The 19,835-nt window shown below is 44.0% G+C and overlaps 1 protein-coding gene across 2 annotated transcripts; it reads right to left on the bottom strand.

The window, feature by feature from the left end:
• Window positions 1-3,409: 3,409 nt before the first annotated feature.
• Window positions 3,410-19,518, bottom strand: LOC306953314 (myosin heavy chain, skeletal muscle, adult-like; the record flags this gene model as incomplete). Of its 2 annotated transcripts, none has more annotated exons than XM_079544206.1 (38): window positions 3,410-3,562; window positions 3,973-4,068; window positions 4,209-4,313; window positions 4,399-4,569; window positions 4,661-4,786; window positions 5,031-5,234; window positions 5,334-5,642; window positions 5,836-5,960; window positions 6,133-6,298; window positions 6,377-6,560; window positions 6,937-7,133; window positions 7,400-7,518; window positions 7,624-7,750; window positions 7,975-8,364; window positions 8,459-8,549; window positions 8,632-8,777; window positions 8,862-9,038; window positions 9,142-9,384; window positions 11,175-11,430; window positions 11,521-11,657; window positions 12,060-12,183; window positions 12,362-12,479; window positions 12,567-12,654; window positions 13,816-13,889; window positions 13,981-14,308; window positions 15,036-15,206; window positions 15,794-15,943; window positions 16,042-16,160; window positions 16,920-17,058; window positions 17,144-17,247; window positions 17,351-17,449; window positions 17,542-17,605; window positions 17,714-17,806; window positions 17,903-18,014; window positions 18,112-18,139; window positions 18,829-18,985; window positions 19,081-19,224; window positions 19,312-19,518. In XM_079544206.1, the coding sequence occupies 38 exons, from the start codon at window positions 19,516-19,518 to the stop codon at window positions 3,410-3,412; spliced, it is 5,841 nt and encodes a 1,946-aa protein (XP_079400332.1). The 2 variants fall into 2 exon arrangements, with proteins under 2 accessions (XP_079400332.1, XP_079400333.1); XM_079544207.1 differs by having other exon boundaries at window positions 13,999-14,308.
• Between the last annotated feature and the right edge of the window lie 317 nt (window positions 19,519-19,835).

Below are 19,835 nucleotides of genomic sequence, written 5' to 3'. Positions count from 1 at the left end.
TTTGAGCTTTGGGCGCTGAGGATTGAAGGGAGACAAATGACAGCCATCCTCCTGGCACAGGCAAGTGCAGAGCTCTGTGCACAAGCCCCGCAGCCTGTCAGCGCTTCTGGGGATGACGCTTGTGAAGCTGCTGGGCGACGCGGTGGGACCTGAGAGCCCAGGAGATGGGAGCCAGGAGGGAGCTGAGAATTCGCTGGGGACGCGAGGGCAGGCCTCAGGCCCGCCTGTCCCAGACTCAGGCACTCCTCTGCCTGCTTTGTTTTGACCGCATCCCTGGGAGCGTCGGCAGGTAACTTTGTGCAGGTAAATATTGTGATAGGTCAGAGGAGAACAGACACAGGCTCTTGATTTCATAGCTGCTTCATCTTCAGTGAATTACCTTCCCTTTCATATCAGTGCTTGTTGTAACATTTTCCTTTGTATAAAAAGTATTTGTCAATTTCTCCCTTCCCCTACAACCTCAGACTCTCCACAATGTTGTCAGCTCAGCCTTTATGTAGGCCATAAGTCCATCTATCTGGGAGTAAAACACCCATCAGCTTTCTTCTTTTCCCTTGCCTGAGGCTGTGCTGCACGCAGCCAGTTGTGCAAGAGCTGACAAGGCTGACATTCAGGTGATGGGCTGAGGAGGTGCGTTCTTCTATGCAACGTGTGGAAAATCAGCCCTGAGGGGGCTTCCTTTCGGTAGGTGGCCCCAGGCAGGGCTCAGCCTTCTGCCACATTGGAGGGAAACCACAAATAGATGGCATCAGCTCAGAGAATCTAAAGTAAGAGAAAATGCACAGTTTAGAGGCACCATCAAAGTGTCATGACAGTGCACTAATTTTGGTGTCTGCAGGAAATTGTTTCTGCTGAGGAACTGTCTGTCCTTCACGGTGTGATACACTGCGCCATCTGACAGCTTAGTTAGAGACCAGAGTTTAGGATCTGGGAGCGTCGGCAGGTAACTTTGTGCAGGTGCACACTGTGATCAGAGGAGACGCAGTTAGACTTACAACTTGATAGCTGCTTCATCTTCAGAGAGTTACCTTCCCTTTCATATCAGTGCTTGTTGTAATGTTTTGCTTTGTACAGGCCAACTATTTTCAAACGCCACACTTACCAGTTTGTCCAGGAGCCTGCTTATTCTTCTTCAGAGCTGCTGCCTTATCTCTTCCCTTTGGCTGTCTTTGTGGCTGCCTTGCTTTCTTTTAATGTGATGATGTATCCTTGCGCTTCTACAGTGGAGCCAATAGCAGTTCAGGGTCTGCAGTGTAGAATTTCAAAGAGTCTTAGAGGTTTATGTTTGTACAGGTTTGCTCTGCCATTACAGTTAATGGGGATGCTCACTAGATGCTACGACATCTAAATTCTATTCAGCCTCATTGGCAGCTTTGGAGAAACCTGCAGGTGTGAGATGTGTGTGGTCAAGGATTCTAGAGCCACCCAAAGGGAGCACTGATTATAGGTGAGTTTGGATATTCAGTGCTGACCACAGAGGTCGTGGTTATTGCGGCAGAGCTGTGCACACTGTCAGGCAAGGAAGTTGGATGAAAGGGATGAAAATGCATGAGGTTCTTGAGGTTGCACCTGGAAGCCAGGTAGGGTAGATAATACTGTCATAGATATGCAGCTGTGGAGCAACTTCACAGCAGTGTGTCTGTTTGAAGGTAGAGCTGTTGGCATGGACTAGCAAAGCTTAGACCGAGAGACTGTCCTTATCACTTCCCGTGACACCCAAGAAGCTCCACTCACAAGCTTTCCATTTAAAACATTGTATGCAAATCAAGGTTGAAAGCACTCAGAGGCTACCTGTCTCAGCTTTGGGCACAGTCATTTTCTGCACAGTCATTTCCCTTCAGCCCATAGCACTAGCCCCACTCCCATCCTTGCTGCCCTGCTAGGCTTGGTACATCATGGAGGACCAACTTCAACTTTTGAATAGCAGGTCTTGTACAATATTCAGAGTGGGAAACCCACAGACTCTCACAAAATTTCAGCAACACATCCTCTGTTCTCTGTTCTTACATGGGCTTCTTACTTCCCTTCAGTGCCAGCTGCGCCTCAGCAACTGCTAATGGCTCCTCATCCACTCCACATCAGTCTGCACCAAGAGCTCCTGCAGCGTGGAGTGAATGGCGAACATTTCAGCCAGGGGAAATGCTGCTACACTGGGTGTAATTGTGCAAATTTAAATGACATAAAGAATCACTAAATTCACGGACCTCAGTTACCACTAACCTGGTTATGATTCATTGTATGCTCAGCCCTGTGGCCTTTGTTCTTTCCGAGAGAATCTTCCAGGTCCATGTGGTCTTCCTGAAAGTAAGGGAGAGAAAATACTAGGAAGTATATATCTGCCAGTTAAATACGCATTTAGGCTGATATCTTTGCACATGCTTTTGACATACAGTGATGCACTCCATGTGACTTTCACCTCAACCAAAGGCAGTGTGTCAAAAGACTTCAGCCAAGACAGCTCATGGAGGGCAGGAGACCAGGGTGATACCTGTCTCGCGTGCCACCTCAGGGTCTGAATGGAAGGAAAAACATTTGTCAATTTCCTCCTTCCCTTCTGAGACCCTAGAATACTGTCAGCTCAGCCTTTGTGTAGGCCAAAACGAAAGTCCATCTATCTGGGAGTAAAACACCTATCAGCTTTCTTCTTTTCCCTTGCCTGAGGCTGTGCTGCACGCAGCCAGTTGTGCAAGAGCTGACAAGGCTGACATTCAGGTGATGGGCTGAGGAGGTGCGTTCTTCTATGCAACGTGTGGAAAATCAGCCCTGAGGGGGCTTCCTTTCGGTAGGTGGCCCCAGGCAGGGCTCAGCCTTCTGCCACATTGGAGGGAAACCACAAATAGATGGCATCAGCTCAGAGAATCTAAAGTAAGAGAAAATGCACAGTTTAGAGGCACCATCAAAGTGTCATGACAGTGCACTAATTTTGGTGTCTGCAGGAAATTGTTTCTGCTGAGGAACTGTCTGTCCTTCACGGTGTGATACACTGCGCCATCTGACAGCTTAGTTAGAGACCAGAGTTTAGGATCTGTGATTGCCATGATTGCAATCCATAGCAGGGAAGGAAAAAAGGGAAGGGATCGCTCTCTCTTGCCACTCACATGGCACGTAAGCTGTGCTGACAGGACAGTAGGAGAAGCATTAAGAATATATGAGGGCAAGAGTAGTGCAAGGAGACTGAAAACAATGTATGTAGCTGCATCAGTAATATCCTAAGCTAATTCAGGAAAACGAAAGGAAAAAGATCAAAAAGGAGATAACAACAACAACAAGGAAGCCACTGTTTGTAGTGCTTATGTATATTAATCTATGGTTTTTATTCTCTAGACACTGACATGGTTACAAAGACATTGCAAAAGAAAGTGACACATTTTGTGCACTCCTCAGGCTGCTTTGCTGCCTCATGACATCCTCACTCTTCCTCTTCAATCCTCCTATGGAACTCCCGGCTCTTTGCTCGGAGCTTGTTGACCTGTGACTCTGCAATGTCAGCCCGCTCCTCGGCTTCCTCCAGCTCGTGCTGGATCTTGCGGAACTTGGAGAGGTTGACATTGGACAGCTCCTCCTGTACAGGGACAAGGAGTTGGTCGTGAAGAGCCCAGCTCCTGTCTTTCCAAATGATTACCAAGTTCTTTGAATTTCAAAGGATCACAAGCATTTATCTTAAGACGCTTATTTAAAACTCAATAGATCAAAAACATTTTCTTTAGAAAAATTCTTAATATATTGTGCACTTAATATTATTGCTAAGAAATGCATTTTAGAAACATTTCCATTATATACTCCAGAACAATTTAAGTGCATTTGGCCTGTTTCCTTTTTATCATCTCATTACTTTTGTCCTGAAAGGCAAAGTGGATCAATAAATGTGTCAAAGAACTTGAAGCCCACCACAATTGACAAATCAAACTTCCCAAATCTTTCATATTCTTTTCCTTGAAGAGCACTCTTAGCACTACTCAGAGTGATACTTACAGCCTCCTCAGATTGCCTCTTGTAGGATTTCACCTTCATCTGCAGTTTGTCCACCAGATCCTGGAGTCTAAGAATATTCTTCCGGTCTTCCTCAGACTAAAGCAGACAGTAAGCAGGAATGAGAGAGAAATTATTTTCCCCACACCACAAAATGACATTTCCTCTTGGAGTTCATAGAGAAATGCAGTGGCTTCCTATAGAATGCTATGTCAACACAAAGATGCCATCAGCCTTACCTGGTAGGTCAGCTCCTTCACCCTCCTCTCGTACTTGCGCACACCCTTCACAGCTTCAGCACTGCGCTTCTGCTCAGCATCAACCTCCCCTTCCAGCTCCCGCACCTGCAATGAAAAGCCCATTTTGGAGCTTCCCTGCTATCTCTGACCTGGCATTGCACACACTTGCACAAATACCAGTCCTACGCACTCTGGCCTCCAGCTTCTGGATTTGTTTCTTGCCTCCCTTCAGGGCCAGCTGCTCTGCCTCATCCAGACGGAGCTGCAGGTCCTTCACTGTCTGGTCCAGGTTCTTCTTCATCCTCTCCAGGTGGGCACTGGTGTCCTGCTCCTTCTTCAGCTCTTCTGCCATCATGGCCGCCTGGAGAGGCAAAGCAACAAAGCCAGTTTGGAGTCAGAGACTTCTTGGGAGAAATGTGTCGGCCGTCAGCAGTGAAAGGGCCACGACTCACATCGGTGATGGCCTTCTTGGCCTTCTCTTCAGCATTGCGGGCTTCCTGGATGGTATCCTCCATTTCACTCTGAATTTGGGCAATGTCTGTTTCTAGTTTCTTCTTGGTGTTGATCAAGCTGGTGTTCTGTACAAATAGAGATTGCAAGACTTGTACTCTGAGACCTGGAATACACCAGCTACAGTCTAAACCAATTCTTTACTCTTCAACCTTTGCGTTTTAAATGTGGAATTCTTTGTGAAATGGCTGTTTACACAATTTCAGTGGTGGGCTAAGCTGATGGACTGTGACCATGTTCTCATTGTTGGCACCACTATTTCCTGCCACTGTAACAGTGCCTACACAACTCGTTGGAGCATCAAGGCCTCACCTGGGTATGGAGGAGCTGCACACGCTCACTTGCATCCAGAAGCTCCTGCTCAGCCACTTTCCTCGAGCGCTCCGTCTGCTCCAGGGCTGCCCGTAGCTCCTCAATCTCAGCCTGCAGCAGGTTTGCTCTGCGCTCCACCATGGCCACCTGCTCTTTCAAGTCCTCCTGAGTCCTGAGAGCATCGTCCAAGTGTATCTGGGTATCCTGTAGAAGAGACGAGAGAAACGACAAGGGGCACAGCAAACCCAAGGTGACTAAAATGTCAGGGAAGACATTCCCTTATGTGTATTTTGCTGAACAGACCTTCAACACTGTCTGCGTGTTTCTCAGGTTCTTTTGTGCCTCTGCAGCAACACGGTTGGCATGGCTCAGCTGGATCTCCATTTCATTCAGGTCTCCCTCCATCTTCTTCTTCAGCCGCAGGGCTTCATTCCTGCTCCTGATCTCAGCATCCAGGCTGCTCTGCAAGGACTCCACAATTCTGAGGTGGTTTCTCTTCAGCTGGTCAATTTCCTCATCTTTCTCTGCTATCTTCCTGTCAATCTCAGACTTGACCTGGTTGAGCTCCAGTTGGAGACGCAGGATCTTCCCCTCTTCATGTTCCAGGGAGGCCTGGACAAATAATTGTCATCATTTATCATATAAGTAAAACGACTTCTTACTTTCTAGCTGAATACAGAATATCTCAGGAAATCTGAGGTAGGTATGCCCTGTAGCCAGAACAGAGGACAACCATGCCTTTCTTAGACAGATTTCCTCCCTGCTGATATTTTTAGTGTGGATGCCGGTTATTATGAGCATGTACCTCAGCTTCCTCCAAGGCAGCCTGGATTTCAGACTTCTCCTGCTCAATCTGCTTCTTGACTTTCTCCAGCTCATGAATCGCCTTTCCTCCCTCTGCAATCTGCTCCGTGAGGTCAGAAATCTCCTCTGTAGAGAAGAACGAACATTCACATGGTCAGGTATAGAGCATAGAGGGAAAGGCCCTGTGACCCCAGCATAACAGGTCTGCTCCCATCACTGCAGGCACAAACCCAGGTGGAGAGGTGGGCAGGAAAGCTTCTGAGAAAGCCCTGCCAGCAGGAAAGGCTGAGCGACTTACGCTGCAAGTTCTTGTTCTCACGCTTCAGCGTTTCCAGGTGGTCCAGGGACTCCTCATAGGCATTCTTCATCTTGAACAGCTCTGTGCTGAGGGAGCGAGACTCCTTCTGGGAGGCCTCCAGCTCAGCCTGCGTTTCCTCGTACTTCTGCTTCCACTCCGCCAGGATCTGAGGAAAAACAGATCGTGAGTTCGGATGCGACAATCATTGTGTGCCCAGGAAACACAGGCCTGGAGCCCAGAATACCTTGTCAAAGTTCTTCTGCTTCTTGTCCAGAGCTGCGCAGGCAGCATTTGCTCGCTCCACGTCAATCATCAGGTCCTCCACCTCATTCTGCAGCCTCTGCTTTGTCTTTTCCAGGGAAGCACATTTGGCATTCACGGCTTCAACATGTTCCTCTGCCTCCTGCAGGCGCTGTGCCAGCTTCTTCCTGGAAGGTTGTAAGCACAGCTCAGACTTTGGGAGCAAAGTGGAGATTTTTCTGTCTTTTTCACTACCGTACTTAGGCACTTCGCAGTGTACTCCCCAGATGCACCTAATGCAGAGCGTCTCCACAACTTTATTCCCTTTTCCTTTCCTCAAGTCTAGAAATTCCTCAATTCCTCATCTCACTGCATACATCATACACTGCCTTTGTCTTGCATTCTATCACATTGCCTATTTGTCCTTTTGAAACCACCATCTCAACAGCACAAATTTCCCTTCTTATCACTCCTCTCCAAACTGCTATTTGTCTTTTGCCCTTCAGTATCTCAGAGATTTCTTCAAATTTCCACTACTTTCTACCAGCCTTCCCCTCCACATACTTGGCCTCCTCCAGCTCCTCTGTGCGCTGAATAGCGTCCGTCTCATATTTGGTTCTCCACTGGGCCACTTCGCTGTTGGCCTTGGACAGGGCACGCTGCAGCTCACCCTTGGCTTCCTGCTCCTCCTCATATTGTTCCCGGAGCAAGTCACAGTCGTGGCGGGCAGACTGCAAGCTGTGGGCGAGGGCGTTCTTGGCCTAGGAATTAAATTATTGCAATAAGGAATTATGGTATTCTGGGAAATCTCCTCTTACTATCACCTGGACACTGTATTTTCTCCCAAGAGAAACAGTGATTTATGCACAGCATGAAAAAAATGAAGCCAAATCTCAGTACTCTATAGAAAGCTGGGAGTCTGCACTGACAGGGCCTGGACTGCATGTTCTAGTCATTTATTAAGTACTCTTAAGTAGATCACTTTTTGAACTGTTGGATTTGCATGGAAACCATGAATGGTCTTCACCTTTATCTCTTCTTCTAGTTGCCGCTTTAGTTCTTCAATCTGTTGTGTAAAGGCCTGTTTCCCTCTGGACAGCTGAGAAATTAAACCATCTTTTTCCTCCGCCTGGCGTGCGTATTCACCTGGAAAATGTTTTTAGTCAGAAAATATTTCAGCAGCCAATCTTAAATTAAATTATGCCCTTAAGGTTAATATATTATTTCCAAGCTAGAGCTGAGGTGTCTAACCAGATTCTGTTTGCAGGCGAGCTCTTTGAGCACTGAGATCACTGATCATGCGCAGATTCTGCTCGTCCTTTGTTTTAAATTCACTCAGTTGGTCTTCCAAAGTGCGGCACATCTTCTCCAGGTTTGCCTAATTATCAAACATACATAAGAAAACAGAGTGAATACCAGGCTCCATTTTATTTACAGAAGGAAAAAGTGGCCAGAAGATACACTTTACATATTTAGCGACAATGTGCATTAATTAGGGTTTTATCTGTTCTATTCTGAGAAAATACAGCTGACAATGTTGAAGCAAGGTAAGATTGAATATAAATATACTGTTGAGAAAGTGCTAATAAAAGTATCCTGTACCTTGGCTTTGGAGACAGACTCCATGTTGCTGGCCAAGTCATCAATCTCCATCTTCAGCTCACTCTTCTCCTTCTCCAGCTTCTGCTTGACTCGTTGCAGGTTGTCGATCTGCTCCCCAAGCTCCGCTGTGCTGTCCGCATGCTTCTTCCGCAGGGCGGCAGCCGTGGCTTCGTGCTGCAGCGTGGCCTCTTCCAGGTCACGGCGCATCTTCTGAAATTCTGCCTCACGCTTCTTGTTCATCTCAATCTGAGCTGCCGTAGCCCCTCCTGCTTCCTCCAGGCGCTCACTGATCTCCTCCAGCTCCCTGGAGAGGTCAGCTCGGTGCTTCTCTGCTTTGGCCCGAGAGGTTCGCTCTGCCTCGATTTCCTCCTCCAGTTCCTCAATACGGGCCTGGGGAGCATCAGGAACCCTTCACACCCATATCCTTCAACCCTTCACACCTGACCTCAGTCTGTGTGATAGAGGAAAAGAACCAGAGACTTGCCTGCAACTCTTTAATTTTCTTCTGTAACTGCATGCCCAGAAGTTGTTCATCCTCAATTTTGCTCTGGATTTGGCTGATTTCAAAGTCTTTCCTTTTGCACAAAGCAAATGATGTTAGTGCCTGAACAAAACTCCCAAATCCCCAGCACTCAGGTGTCCCACAACCTCACTTACTTCTTCAGTTTCTCATCCAGCTGCTGCTTATCATTTTCCAGATCCATTATGCTATCATGGGCCAACTTCAGGTCTCCTTCAAGTTTCCTCTTTGCTCTCTCAAGGTCCATGCGCAGCTTCTTCTCTTGCTCCAGGGACCCTTCCAGCTAAATAGAATGGGATCATCAGTGCTCTGCCAGCCATATTTATCTCCACAACTGTCCTGTAATGGCTATATGCATTTTGCTTACATCGTCCACTTGCTGCTCCAGCTTGGTTTTAGCTTTGGTCAGCGTATTGACTTTGTCCTCTTCAGCCTGCAGGTCATCCAGTGTCTGCTGATGGGCCTCTTGGAGGGCTTTCTTCTCTTTTGTCAGCTTCACAATGGTCTCATCCAGGGCTGCCATCTCCTCTGTGAGGTTTTTCACCTTTGACAAGTGGAAAGTAAATGTATATAAAAAACGTTGTTTACAATTTCATACTGTGTATCAAAGCAGAATTCTTTCCACAGTGACAACTTCTGCCTCATACCTTGTTCTCAGTGGCATGCTTTTCCTTCTCAACCTTGGCCAACGTTAACTCTAGGTCATCTATATCTTTCTTCAGCTCTGAGCATTCATCCTCCAGTTTCCTCTTCTTGGCTGTCAACTCAGCATTAATTTCCTCCTCATCCTCAGCTCGTTCTGTCACCTCCTTTACTTTGGCTTCCAGCTGGATTTTGGTTTTGATGAGCTGGTCACATCTTTCTTCAGCATCAGCCAATGCATCAGCTTCCTGAGGGGAAATGCTTTTTTTTCAGATATGCCCTTTGGGCGAATAGTGTGACTCTCCGCTTCATAAATTTAGATTCCTTACTAGCAATTTTTTAGTTAAATGTTTGTTTTATATTCCAGGAGAAATAGAGACAATTTTTAATTTATTTTAGATTGTTCCTTTTAATACATCTGGATTTGAAAGCTAATGCCAAACAAAACCCTTTCTTATCTACAGGAAGAGCTGAGTATTAAAACACATATACATGTGTATATGTATCTTAACCCATAATAATTAACAGAGTGTGTAAATGTGGGTTTAATTATATGAATAATCTCTCTTCTAATTACAAGCATTTACAAATGCTGAGTGATAATCATATGCCAAGACATACATACAAATACCAAAGTGACGCTCACATTCATACTATTTTTTATTTCTCCTTTTTACCCTACTGGCTTTTTAGAGCAACTGTTTCTGCTTTAGATTTTCACGACTTCTCAAAAAACACTCAGTATCCATCAGTTTCAGCTTTTTGTCTGCAGTACTCTTGTCACATCCAGTAGCTGTCAGAAATTGAGTCATTTGGACTATGCATTTGCAGATGACACCAAGCTGAGCAGTGCCATTGATACACTGGAGGGAAGGGAAGCCATCCAGAGGAACCTGGACAAGCTGGAGAAGTGGGCCTATGAGAACCAAATGAGGTTCAACAAGGCCAAGCGCAGGGTGCTGCCATTGGGTGGGGGCAATGCCAAGTATTGATACAGACTGGGGGAAGATGTGCTTGAGAGCAGCCCTGTGCAGAAGGACTTGGGGTCCTGGTGGGCGAGAAGCTGGCCATGAGGCAGCAGTGAGCACATGCACAGGATTAAATAAATCACAGGATTAAAACCTCATAGATGTACCGTGTAATTTTATCTAGTGCTTCTGAGTACTTTTAGAGGGTGAGATGAACTCCACCTACATTGGAAAGGAAGAAATTATCTTGTTTAATTGGGATACAGAAAGAAGAAATGCCTTCTTTTGTATTCCCTAAAGTCATGTATTTATAAGGATAGACATTCTCTGTTTTGGAGAGGTTGGAAAACATAAATAGAAGAACAAAAATATAATACTAAAAGTAAAATTTCTTAATTGCTCTGATGCAGTTCAACTGAATGTAAGTGCTAATGGTCTCAGCCAACACCACAGAACTGGTGACCAGCAGTAGTCCCTGATGAAACAGCATGAAGCTGCATCAGGAGATTGGATATTAGGAAAAGGTTCTTCACCACTAGGGCGGTTGGGCTCTGGAGCAGGCTCCCCAGGTCATGGAACTGAACCTGTCAGTATTCAAGAATTGTTTTGTTGATGCTCTCAGAAACTTGCTTTGAATTTGAGGAAATCCTGTGTTAACCTGGGAGTTGGACCAAATCATTCTTGGGTTCCTTCTTACTCAGGATGTGCTGTTCTATGATTTTGTGAAATGTCTCAACCTCTGGTATCCATGTGGTCTTGAAATGCCATGACTGTAGCCTTCTGACAGTTCTTACCATAGCTAGTTCTGTTTTTCACTGTAGCACTTAGTGAAGTACAACTTAATTACATTAAATTGTAATTCCTATGTGTGTTTTGAAAATGTAGTCAGCCTTAAGTTCACAGTCAGTTAGAATCAGTCACACTGGTATTACTCACAGCCTGCACACAAATGATCGATAAATCTCCAAATTTCTGACTTGTGGTATTCTGTAATCTGACCTTCTGTTTGATGAAGAAAAATCTGAACATGCAAACTTATTTTCTCTGTGATAAGTGAATGATAAACTCACAGCCTGTACTTGGAGCTGCAGGTCATTTTTCTCCTGCACCAGCTTCACCATTTTCTCCTCCAGCTCCTTTCTCTTTGCCTCAGACTTTGCAAGCTCTTCCTTGGTCTTCTCAAACTCTTGTTTCATGTTTGCCATCTCCTTCTCAGACTCTGCACTCTTCAGCAGGGGCTTGATCTTGAAGAACAGCTTCATCCAGGGCCAGTGCTTGACATTCATGAATGCACGAATGTTGTACTGGATGCAGAAGATGGACTCTCTGAAAGGTAAGTCAAATAAATATTGGCAGTTTAGACTTGGATGACACAATATATCAAACCCAGTAAACCTAATTCAAAGAAATGTCTACCTCCTCTCCACCATTTTCTGGTACTCCACTCTCATCAGGAAGCCCCTGCACCTGGCCTGTGTGCGAGTGATGAGTTGTGCCAGTTTCTCATCCCTCATCTCCTCCAGAAGGCCAACCAGCCCAGCTTTGAAGAACACCTTAGATCATAAAACGAAAATAAGTGCAGTGTATGTGCTTATTGGTCACTGTAGCCAAGTAACCAGTTCCTCCATGGCAGATATCACAGAAGTTAAGAGAAAGAGCAAAAACACAAAGAATATGTGTAGTTACCATGTGAGTTCCTCTTTAATATCTTCAGTCATGCTGGTCTGGCTATTATAGTCATATTACAGTACACGAAAAACTATAAGATCTTATTCCATTGTTCTTATTAATTCTTGATTCTTCTATTCTACAACTTTGTCTTCAATTAGGAACCCTTAATTAGAATCATTCTCCATCAATGAATGATTTCCCATGCTATCTGAATAATCTCAGTATCACCCTCAAGCTTTACAAAACAAAAAACACATAGTACTTTAAACAAACACTTCTGGTACCTTGGTGTGACCAAATTTATACTGAGTGTGATCTATATCAATCGATCCAAGAAGTTTCTCACAAGCCTTCTTGCTGTCAATGAACTGTCCCTCTGGAATAGCACTTGCATTTAGTACTTTGTATCTGGGGGACAAAATGGTAATATAAACAGGTCTGTTGTTGTGATCAGTTACCTGCAAGAAAGACAACATAACTCCACTGCTAGATGTAAATGCTAAGAGAATGCTTTTGTCACCAGAGGTGAGGTTTAAATTTTGTAAGCTCAAGATGGACAAAATCCAGGAATTGAACACAGTCTGACCTCTGTTTAAAATCTGCATACAGGACTCTGTTGGGGAATCCTTTCCTGCAAATTCTGATCCCTTCCAGCACGCCGTTACACCTTAGCTGGTGCAGAACCAGCTCATGCTCCATGGCACCTAGCAATTCAGAGTACAAATGAGTGCTGTATTCTGTAGTACAGCAGAGAAGAGATACTGAAGGTTGTCTGTGAGTGAGTCTCTTACCAGGCGTTTTTGTTTCATTTGGGATAATACAGCGTACAAAATGGGGGTGGGTGCTTCTCAGATTGGTCATCAGCTTGTTTAAGTTCTCCTGGGAGAATCATCAACAAAAGTTTATATTAGCAAATAGAATCTCACTGTAAGCATCAAGCCCTCTGTAATGAGATAACATTATCAAACAAACATTAGCTTGCAGAATCCTGAGCTGACACCACCTGCACCAGTTTTTCTGAGTTTTCATATATGATTATTCACTTAATGTAGAAAATTTGTCTGTTTTGTCTGTAGGAGATACTGTACTCTCAAACATACAATTTTGTGACATTTCTCTGAATCTAGTGGAATGCGTTCAGTAGAAATGATACCCATCTTCCATTATGTGTACCAGAAGAGATATACAGATAGCTCTGTGAGCCAGTTTGAAGTATACTACAGTATACATTTAAAGTGGATCACACTACATAGAACAAAAACAACAAGCTGAGTATTATATGTCTAGGTTGCATCTTTCACTTGTGAGATGAGAATGAGGTGAGATGAATCGCACTGTTGGTTTGTAACTAATATCTGAGTAAGTTTTTGTAAATGATTATTGTGTATAATTAGTGGAGGGAGGCAGGTACCTCCAGGGCATGTTTCCAAAAAAACAGTCTCAACATCTTTCTGTAGAAGGAACTAATTTATATTAAGAAGGGAACACTAAATGAAGGATGAATATAATAAATAGCCTCGAGGAGAGTTTAGATCTATATGGTGCTGACAGGCAGCAAGAGTTGGTTATGAGAAAATAACTGTCAAGTATATAACATCTTAAAAATCCACATCCCAAGGTGTGATGGTATTTCAACCTTAAGAGGCTGATCCATTAATCATGAAAAAAATATTAGATATATGACTGAAGGAAAGCAGCAGGCAGAAAGAATATTGTTACAGGGCAATCAAAGTTTCTGAAGCTAGAGGAGGGCACTTGAAGGAAATATGCATATTTTAGATGTTTCTTAAAAGTTTCCTGTATAATGTTGTTCCATCTGAAGACACTGTCTTGTGAAAAGTGGATGAAAAGAAAATTTGTGCATTCAGTGGAAGAGCAGAATTAAGTTACAGTGGGTTTACTCCTATCAAAGCATGGCCCAAGAACTTCAGGGCTTCTTTTTTATCACAAGCAAGAGGGTGGGGGGGGAAGGGGAAAAACTATTTTAGGTAGTGAATTTCCTCCTCATCTTAGGAAAAAATATTGAACTCTGTATTGTACCCGGAAAAGAGCTGAGACAGTCTGGAAAGAAGAACCCTTCTTCTTGCCACCTTTCTTGCCTCCACCACTAGCGTCTGCAGAATGGAGAAATAAATATAAGAGATTTCATATTTTTGTTTTTACCTTTTATGATACTTTTTCTACTTTGTAAACTGGTGAAAATACATGTTTCAAAGAGCTGACCTGCTTCTGCTCCCCCATAGTTGGCAAACAGTAAGGCCAAAGTTTTCAGTGAAGATTTCTGGTACAACCCAATGACAGTTTCGTTCAGGGGGTCCTTGTTCTTCTCAAGCCAACCAGTGATGTTGTAGTCCACTGTTCCAGCATAGTGTATGAGGGAGAAGTGGGCCTCAACCTTTCCTTTGGTAGGCTTGGGCTTCTGGAAGTTGCTGGACTTGCCCAGATGCTGGTCATAGAGCTTGTTCTTGAAAGAGGTGTCAGTTGCCTTGGGGAACATGCACTCCTCTTCCAGGATGGAGAAGATGCCCATGGGCTGGGAAAAATACATGGGAGAGAAAATCAGCAATTCAGTTTTCAGGGCACTTATGCTTCCCAGTGACCTGACAAGGTGGAACACACACAAAATAAGAGGATGGTCAATTGTTGAAACAGGTTATCGTTATCCAAGTTTATCACTTGAGATATTCAAAACAGAGCTTTGTGGTCCTCAGAAACCTGTTCTAGTTGACCCTTATGTGACCAAGGGGGTTAGATTAAGTGATCTCACAGATCCTTTGCACTCTGAAATTCTGTGATTCTAATTTCTTATCATCCTGTCAGCCACTGAACACTGCATCCTGTATCTAATGTGATTGCTTTCTTATTCTAAGTCAAAGGATGTACATGTAAGTGCAACTGCTTGCTATCAATTATGCATCTCCATCTCTGAGTTTATTTTACAAAGATACAGCTGTATTGCTGTGGGAGCACAAGTCTGTCGGAGCTGAGAGGTGAGGTGGAAGCTCAACTGGGAACTTATTCTAGCTGTTTTGAGAAAACATATTGATTGAGAATTTAACAACCTTTTAGCACTTCAGAAGAGATCAGTGCAAACCTGCTGCCATAAAGCTGTGTGACACAGCTTTAATGTTTCACCTGCAGATGAAATAAACTAAACAGCAATATATTTTTGAACAACAAGATCTAAATATTTGCTTATGAACATGGAAGATTCCTTTGAAAACTGAGCTCTAGTAATTGTAAAATTCCTATGCTCATACCTTCTCAATGAGCTCAATGCAGGCAGCCAGGTCCATCCCAAAGTCAATGAATGTCCATTCAATGCCTTCCTTCTTGTACTCCTCTTGCTCCAGCACAAACATGTGGTGGTTGAAAAACTGTTGCAGTTTCTCATTGGTGAAGTTGATGCACAGCTGCTCAAAGCTGTTGAACTGGGAGTAAAATGATAAAGATTCATATTTGCAAGATGCAATAGTAACTGCAAAACCTCATCCTTTAAAAATACAGAAAGCGGCAGTATTGGTTTCGTTGTGCCTGCGTATTTCTTAATTCAGCTTTAAGTCTATGTAGCAAAATTGAGAAATGCTTAAAAATCGTTGTTTGTAACAATATTTTAATCCTTGATAAATCTGAGAAGGTAGAATATACTTCATTCCTCATCTGAGGCCACGCTATAGAAAAAAGGTTATTTGTATCATGACCTGTATCTCTTATGCTGTCTTTGATCATTTAAACGAAAGAATTTTTCTGTTCGAACCATTCTGCTCTTTTGAGTTTTTACCTCTTGATAATGAGCCTATAGTCATGAAAAAACCCTTTTAAGGGTCAAATCTACTTTATAGGAAGAAAAAAAAAGGCAAATAGGACCATACACTCATAGAGTAGCTAGGAAAGGACCTTAAAGTTCATCAAGTTCCAAACAATTACAATAAATTATGTGATGATAATATGGATGTTAAAGTTGTCATAACACCCAGTTGTGACTTCCAAGCAGCTCTTACAAATCTTTGTTACTCACATCAAAGATCTCAAAGCCAGCGATGTCCAGGACACCAATAAAGTACTGCCTGGGCTGCTTGGTGTCCAGCTGCTGGTTGATGCGAACAACCATCCACAGGAACATCCTCTCATAGACAGCCTTTGCCAGAGCACCTACAGCATTGTGCACCTAAAGCAAAGGCAGATGTTTGCATTTACCATACGCAGCAGAGAAGAATCAAAGAGGTTTTAATTCAAAGCATGGTTTCAGGTGACTGCGTTTCTAACCTGCTGCACAGTTTGACCTTTGGTCACATACTCATTCCCAACTTTGACTCGAGGGTAGCACAGTGCCTTGAGCATATCAGCTGAATTCAGGCCCATCAGGTAGGCAGCCTTGTCAGCCACTAAATGGCAAAGCGAGATGGAAAAGAAGAATTCAGCATTACTAACATTTTGTATCTTGAAGTCTTCTCCAAGCACTGCAGAAAGAGTCTCAGTGACATCAAAACCATTATGCGTGTTGAGCTTTTTGAAAGAACTTATGTTTGAAGTTCTTCATTGAGGCATGCAAAATGTAATGATGCTTTGTTAAAATTTTACAAAACTGAAAGCTGAACAGTTTTGTGGTATGCACATGTCTCAGGAGTGAAACTCATTGGATTCTGTCCTTTCTCAGATGCGACTGCGGTACTTCCCACCTTCTGCCCAGTCCTTTGGCAAGAAGGAGCCATCACTGAGAAATTTGGAGACATGGTTTCAAGATCCTACCCCAACAGAGTGGAAACAAATGCACCTTTCACAACAGAGTTCCCTGAGCATCTGACAGGTGAGGGAGAAAAGGAACGTGACCACCCATTTTGTTAGGGCTGAACCACTTTACTGTTCCACAAGGGTTATAAGCTATGTCCAACAAAAGTATGAGCAATAACATTTCAGAAAAGACATCCACAGCTCCTGGCTTCCTGGCAGTGTACACAGGACAGTTTAAATTGTTAATTTGGGATACAATAGACAAATCCAGAGATTTTACATCAGAGAAACTGATACAATGGGTGGAGAAGGGACTGCTTCTGACTTACTGTTTTCCTTGGGATTCTAAAGCCCAACTTTGGCTAAGACACAGAGTGGCTCAAAGGACCATTAGCTACTGAGTTTAACAATACCTTCTGTGCCATCTGGCTCCGCCTGCTCCTCTCGCTGTTTCTGCTTAAACTTCAAGTTCCCATAATGCATGACAGCCCCTGTCAGCTTGTAGATGGCAGTCTTCTCATCAGCAGTGAAGCCCAGGATGTCAATGGCACTCTGGTAATAGATTCAGTATAGTGAAATATTTGTCTGAATATGATGCATGACTTATAACAATTGACCTGTTTTATGCACTACTCACATCTGTAGCCATCAGCTCCTCCTTGTCATCAATGCTGGGGACAGTGATCTCACCTTGACTCACAAAAGGGTAGTCATACGGGTTGGTGGTAATAAGGAGCATTTCTGAAAACAAATGGATGTTCACAGATTACATTTCATTCTTTTCATAAAGTTATCAACTATTGCTCTGTAATGTGCCTCCAAAAAGCTCAGTGATGTCTCCTACCAATTAGCTCTGGCTTCTTGTTGGAGGTGACCTGATAAAAAATGTGGTAGCTTCTTTCTGCCTTGAGCTGGAAAGTAACTCTGGACTTTTCCAGCAGATCTGTCAAGGAAGGAGAAAAGAGTCAGGTACAAGATGGGACATGGAGATGGGAATTTGGGAAGGAATTTGAACAGGCCAGGAGGGTCTCTTACAAGTTTCAATGTCAGCAGAAGCCAGTTTGCCTGTGGCCCCAAAATGGATTCTGATGAATTTACCCTGTTGAAGAAACAGAGGAGCATTTCAGCCTGGATGGCTTCTTCGGACGACTCCTTATTTAAGAATATCACTCGCCCCATCATTACTGTAAGGGCAGTAGCGACGTACAAAGCGTGAGGAGTTGTCATTCCTCACAGTCTTGGCATTTCCAAAGGCCTCCAGCAGAGGGTTGGCACTGATGATTTGATCCTCAAGCGTTCCCTACAGGATAACAATTATTACTGGATAATTATTATTTTCTAAAATTCATGCTAGAACAGAAAAAACATTGATTCAAGCCAGTATCTCTTAATGTACCTGCATTTTGCCAGACTGCTCCTCCTTCTTCTTCTCTCCACTAGCTGCAATTGTTGCAAAGTACTGGATGACACGTTTCGTGTTCACAGTCTTCCCTGCACCGGATTCTCCGCTGTTGAGCCAAACAGAGAAGCAGAGAGCGTGAGGTCAGGAAGAAGGTCCCGTGGCACAGGGCAGCCCCGCAGGGACCCGGGCAGGAGCATACTTACGTGATCAGGATCGACTGATTCTCACGGTCTGTGAAAAGACAGAGATAAAAAAGCTTTTCCTACTGCTCATGAATAACAAGAAACACAAAATCTAGGAGACAAATATGAACTGAAATCTGCAGGAACTGCAGGGACGGAAGACAGTGAAAACCCTAGGAAGTCCAATGTTAGCTGTTCTTCTGTGTAGCAGTGAGCTGACTGAAAGCGTAAGTTGGAGCTTCGTCAGAAAATCCAAGCATTAATTCCCAGACGTAAATAATAGGTTTCCTTCCATATCCCAAGTGGCAAGTATAAGCTCAAATGGACACATACAACTGTAACAGGCACATGGTCCTCACACAAACTGTGTATCTTCTTGCCCTTCACATACATTCTCATACTTCTCATACACGGGAGTCTGATCAAGCTGCCTACCTCTGTTCAAAGTAAAACTCTGTATGGAATAATAATGTGCTGAATTCAGTCATTGCAAAAAAGTAAGTTATGAGTCCACTGTTATTTCTGCATTGAGAGACTGTAGTATTTGGTATGATATGCTAGAAATAATACACAGTGCTGTGCATGCTTCTGGTACCATTTGCTTGAAATCAGTTCCTCCTTAACTTGATCAATTTCTGTCACACAGCTCCATGATGTTTTCACTGGCTTTTAACATACTCCAGTAAGAGCAATGGGGCTCTTCAGTTCAGACTGCTTTGAAGGAGATCAGGCACTCACCAGTCAGCATGAACTGATAGGCGTTGTCAGAGATGGAGAAGATGTGTGGAGGGGCCTCCTGGCGCTTTTTGCCTCGGTAGGCCAACACCACCTCCGGGTTGTACACCGGCAGCCACTTGTAGGGGTTGACAGTGACACAGAAGAGGCCCGAGTAGGTCTGCAAGGAAGGGACACGGCACGTTGGCTTCCACTCAGCCTGGCACAGCAGTCCTCCCCAGCTACCAGCCAAGGAAGAGAGCTGCTGGTACTTACGTAGATCATCCAGGCTGCATAACGCTCTTTGAGGTTGTACAGCACAGCGGGTTCGTGGAGGTGGGTCATCATGGCCATGTCCTCAATTTTATCGTACTTGGGAGGGTTCATGGCGAAGACCTGATCTTCCTTCACAGTCAGAGTCTGTAAAGGAAGTGAAAGATCTGCCTATGTCAGCTAAAAGCTCAGAGTGAAGATTAAATGCTGATCTGAAGCTTGCTTTTTTCTCACCTCTCCAGCTTCAGTCTTGACAGTGACCTTCCCTGTTTCCCTGCTTTGGATTGTCCCTTTCACAAAGGATTCCTTTGGATGGGCCACAAAGACAGATGACTTGGCATCAAAAGGCTTGTTCTGGGCCTCGATTCTTTCCTTCTCTGACTTTCGGAGGTAGGGAGCTGCCTCTCCAAAGACAGCCATCTCAGCATCTGAAGAAGCCATGGCTGCTCTTCACTGAAGGCACCTTAGCAGAATATTCTAATGGGGAGAAGTAATGTGGCACAGATCATTTAGATATATTCTGTAAGACTGGGAGACTGACTGTGACTTTTTCTTCAACCTGTACTATATGGAGTATCTAACGTGTCCTAATGGAAGATTTGATTGACTTAGGTTGACTTAGGAAACAAGAGCTCATAACTGATGAAGTCTATGTGTTCAGACGTCTAGAAGAGCTGTATCTGATCACCTTTAACAATTGTAGGCTTGGGGCTTTAAGAACATCATGTCTGTAAGATGAGTGAAGTTGCTGAGCAAGT

This window comes from Tetrao urogallus (genome assembly GCF_951394365.1).
Source record: "Tetrao urogallus genome assembly, chromosome: 18".
Lineage (NCBI taxonomy): Eukaryota > Metazoa > Chordata > Aves > Galliformes > Phasianidae > Tetrao > Tetrao urogallus.
This window is presented reverse-complemented; position numbering and strand designations above follow the sequence as displayed.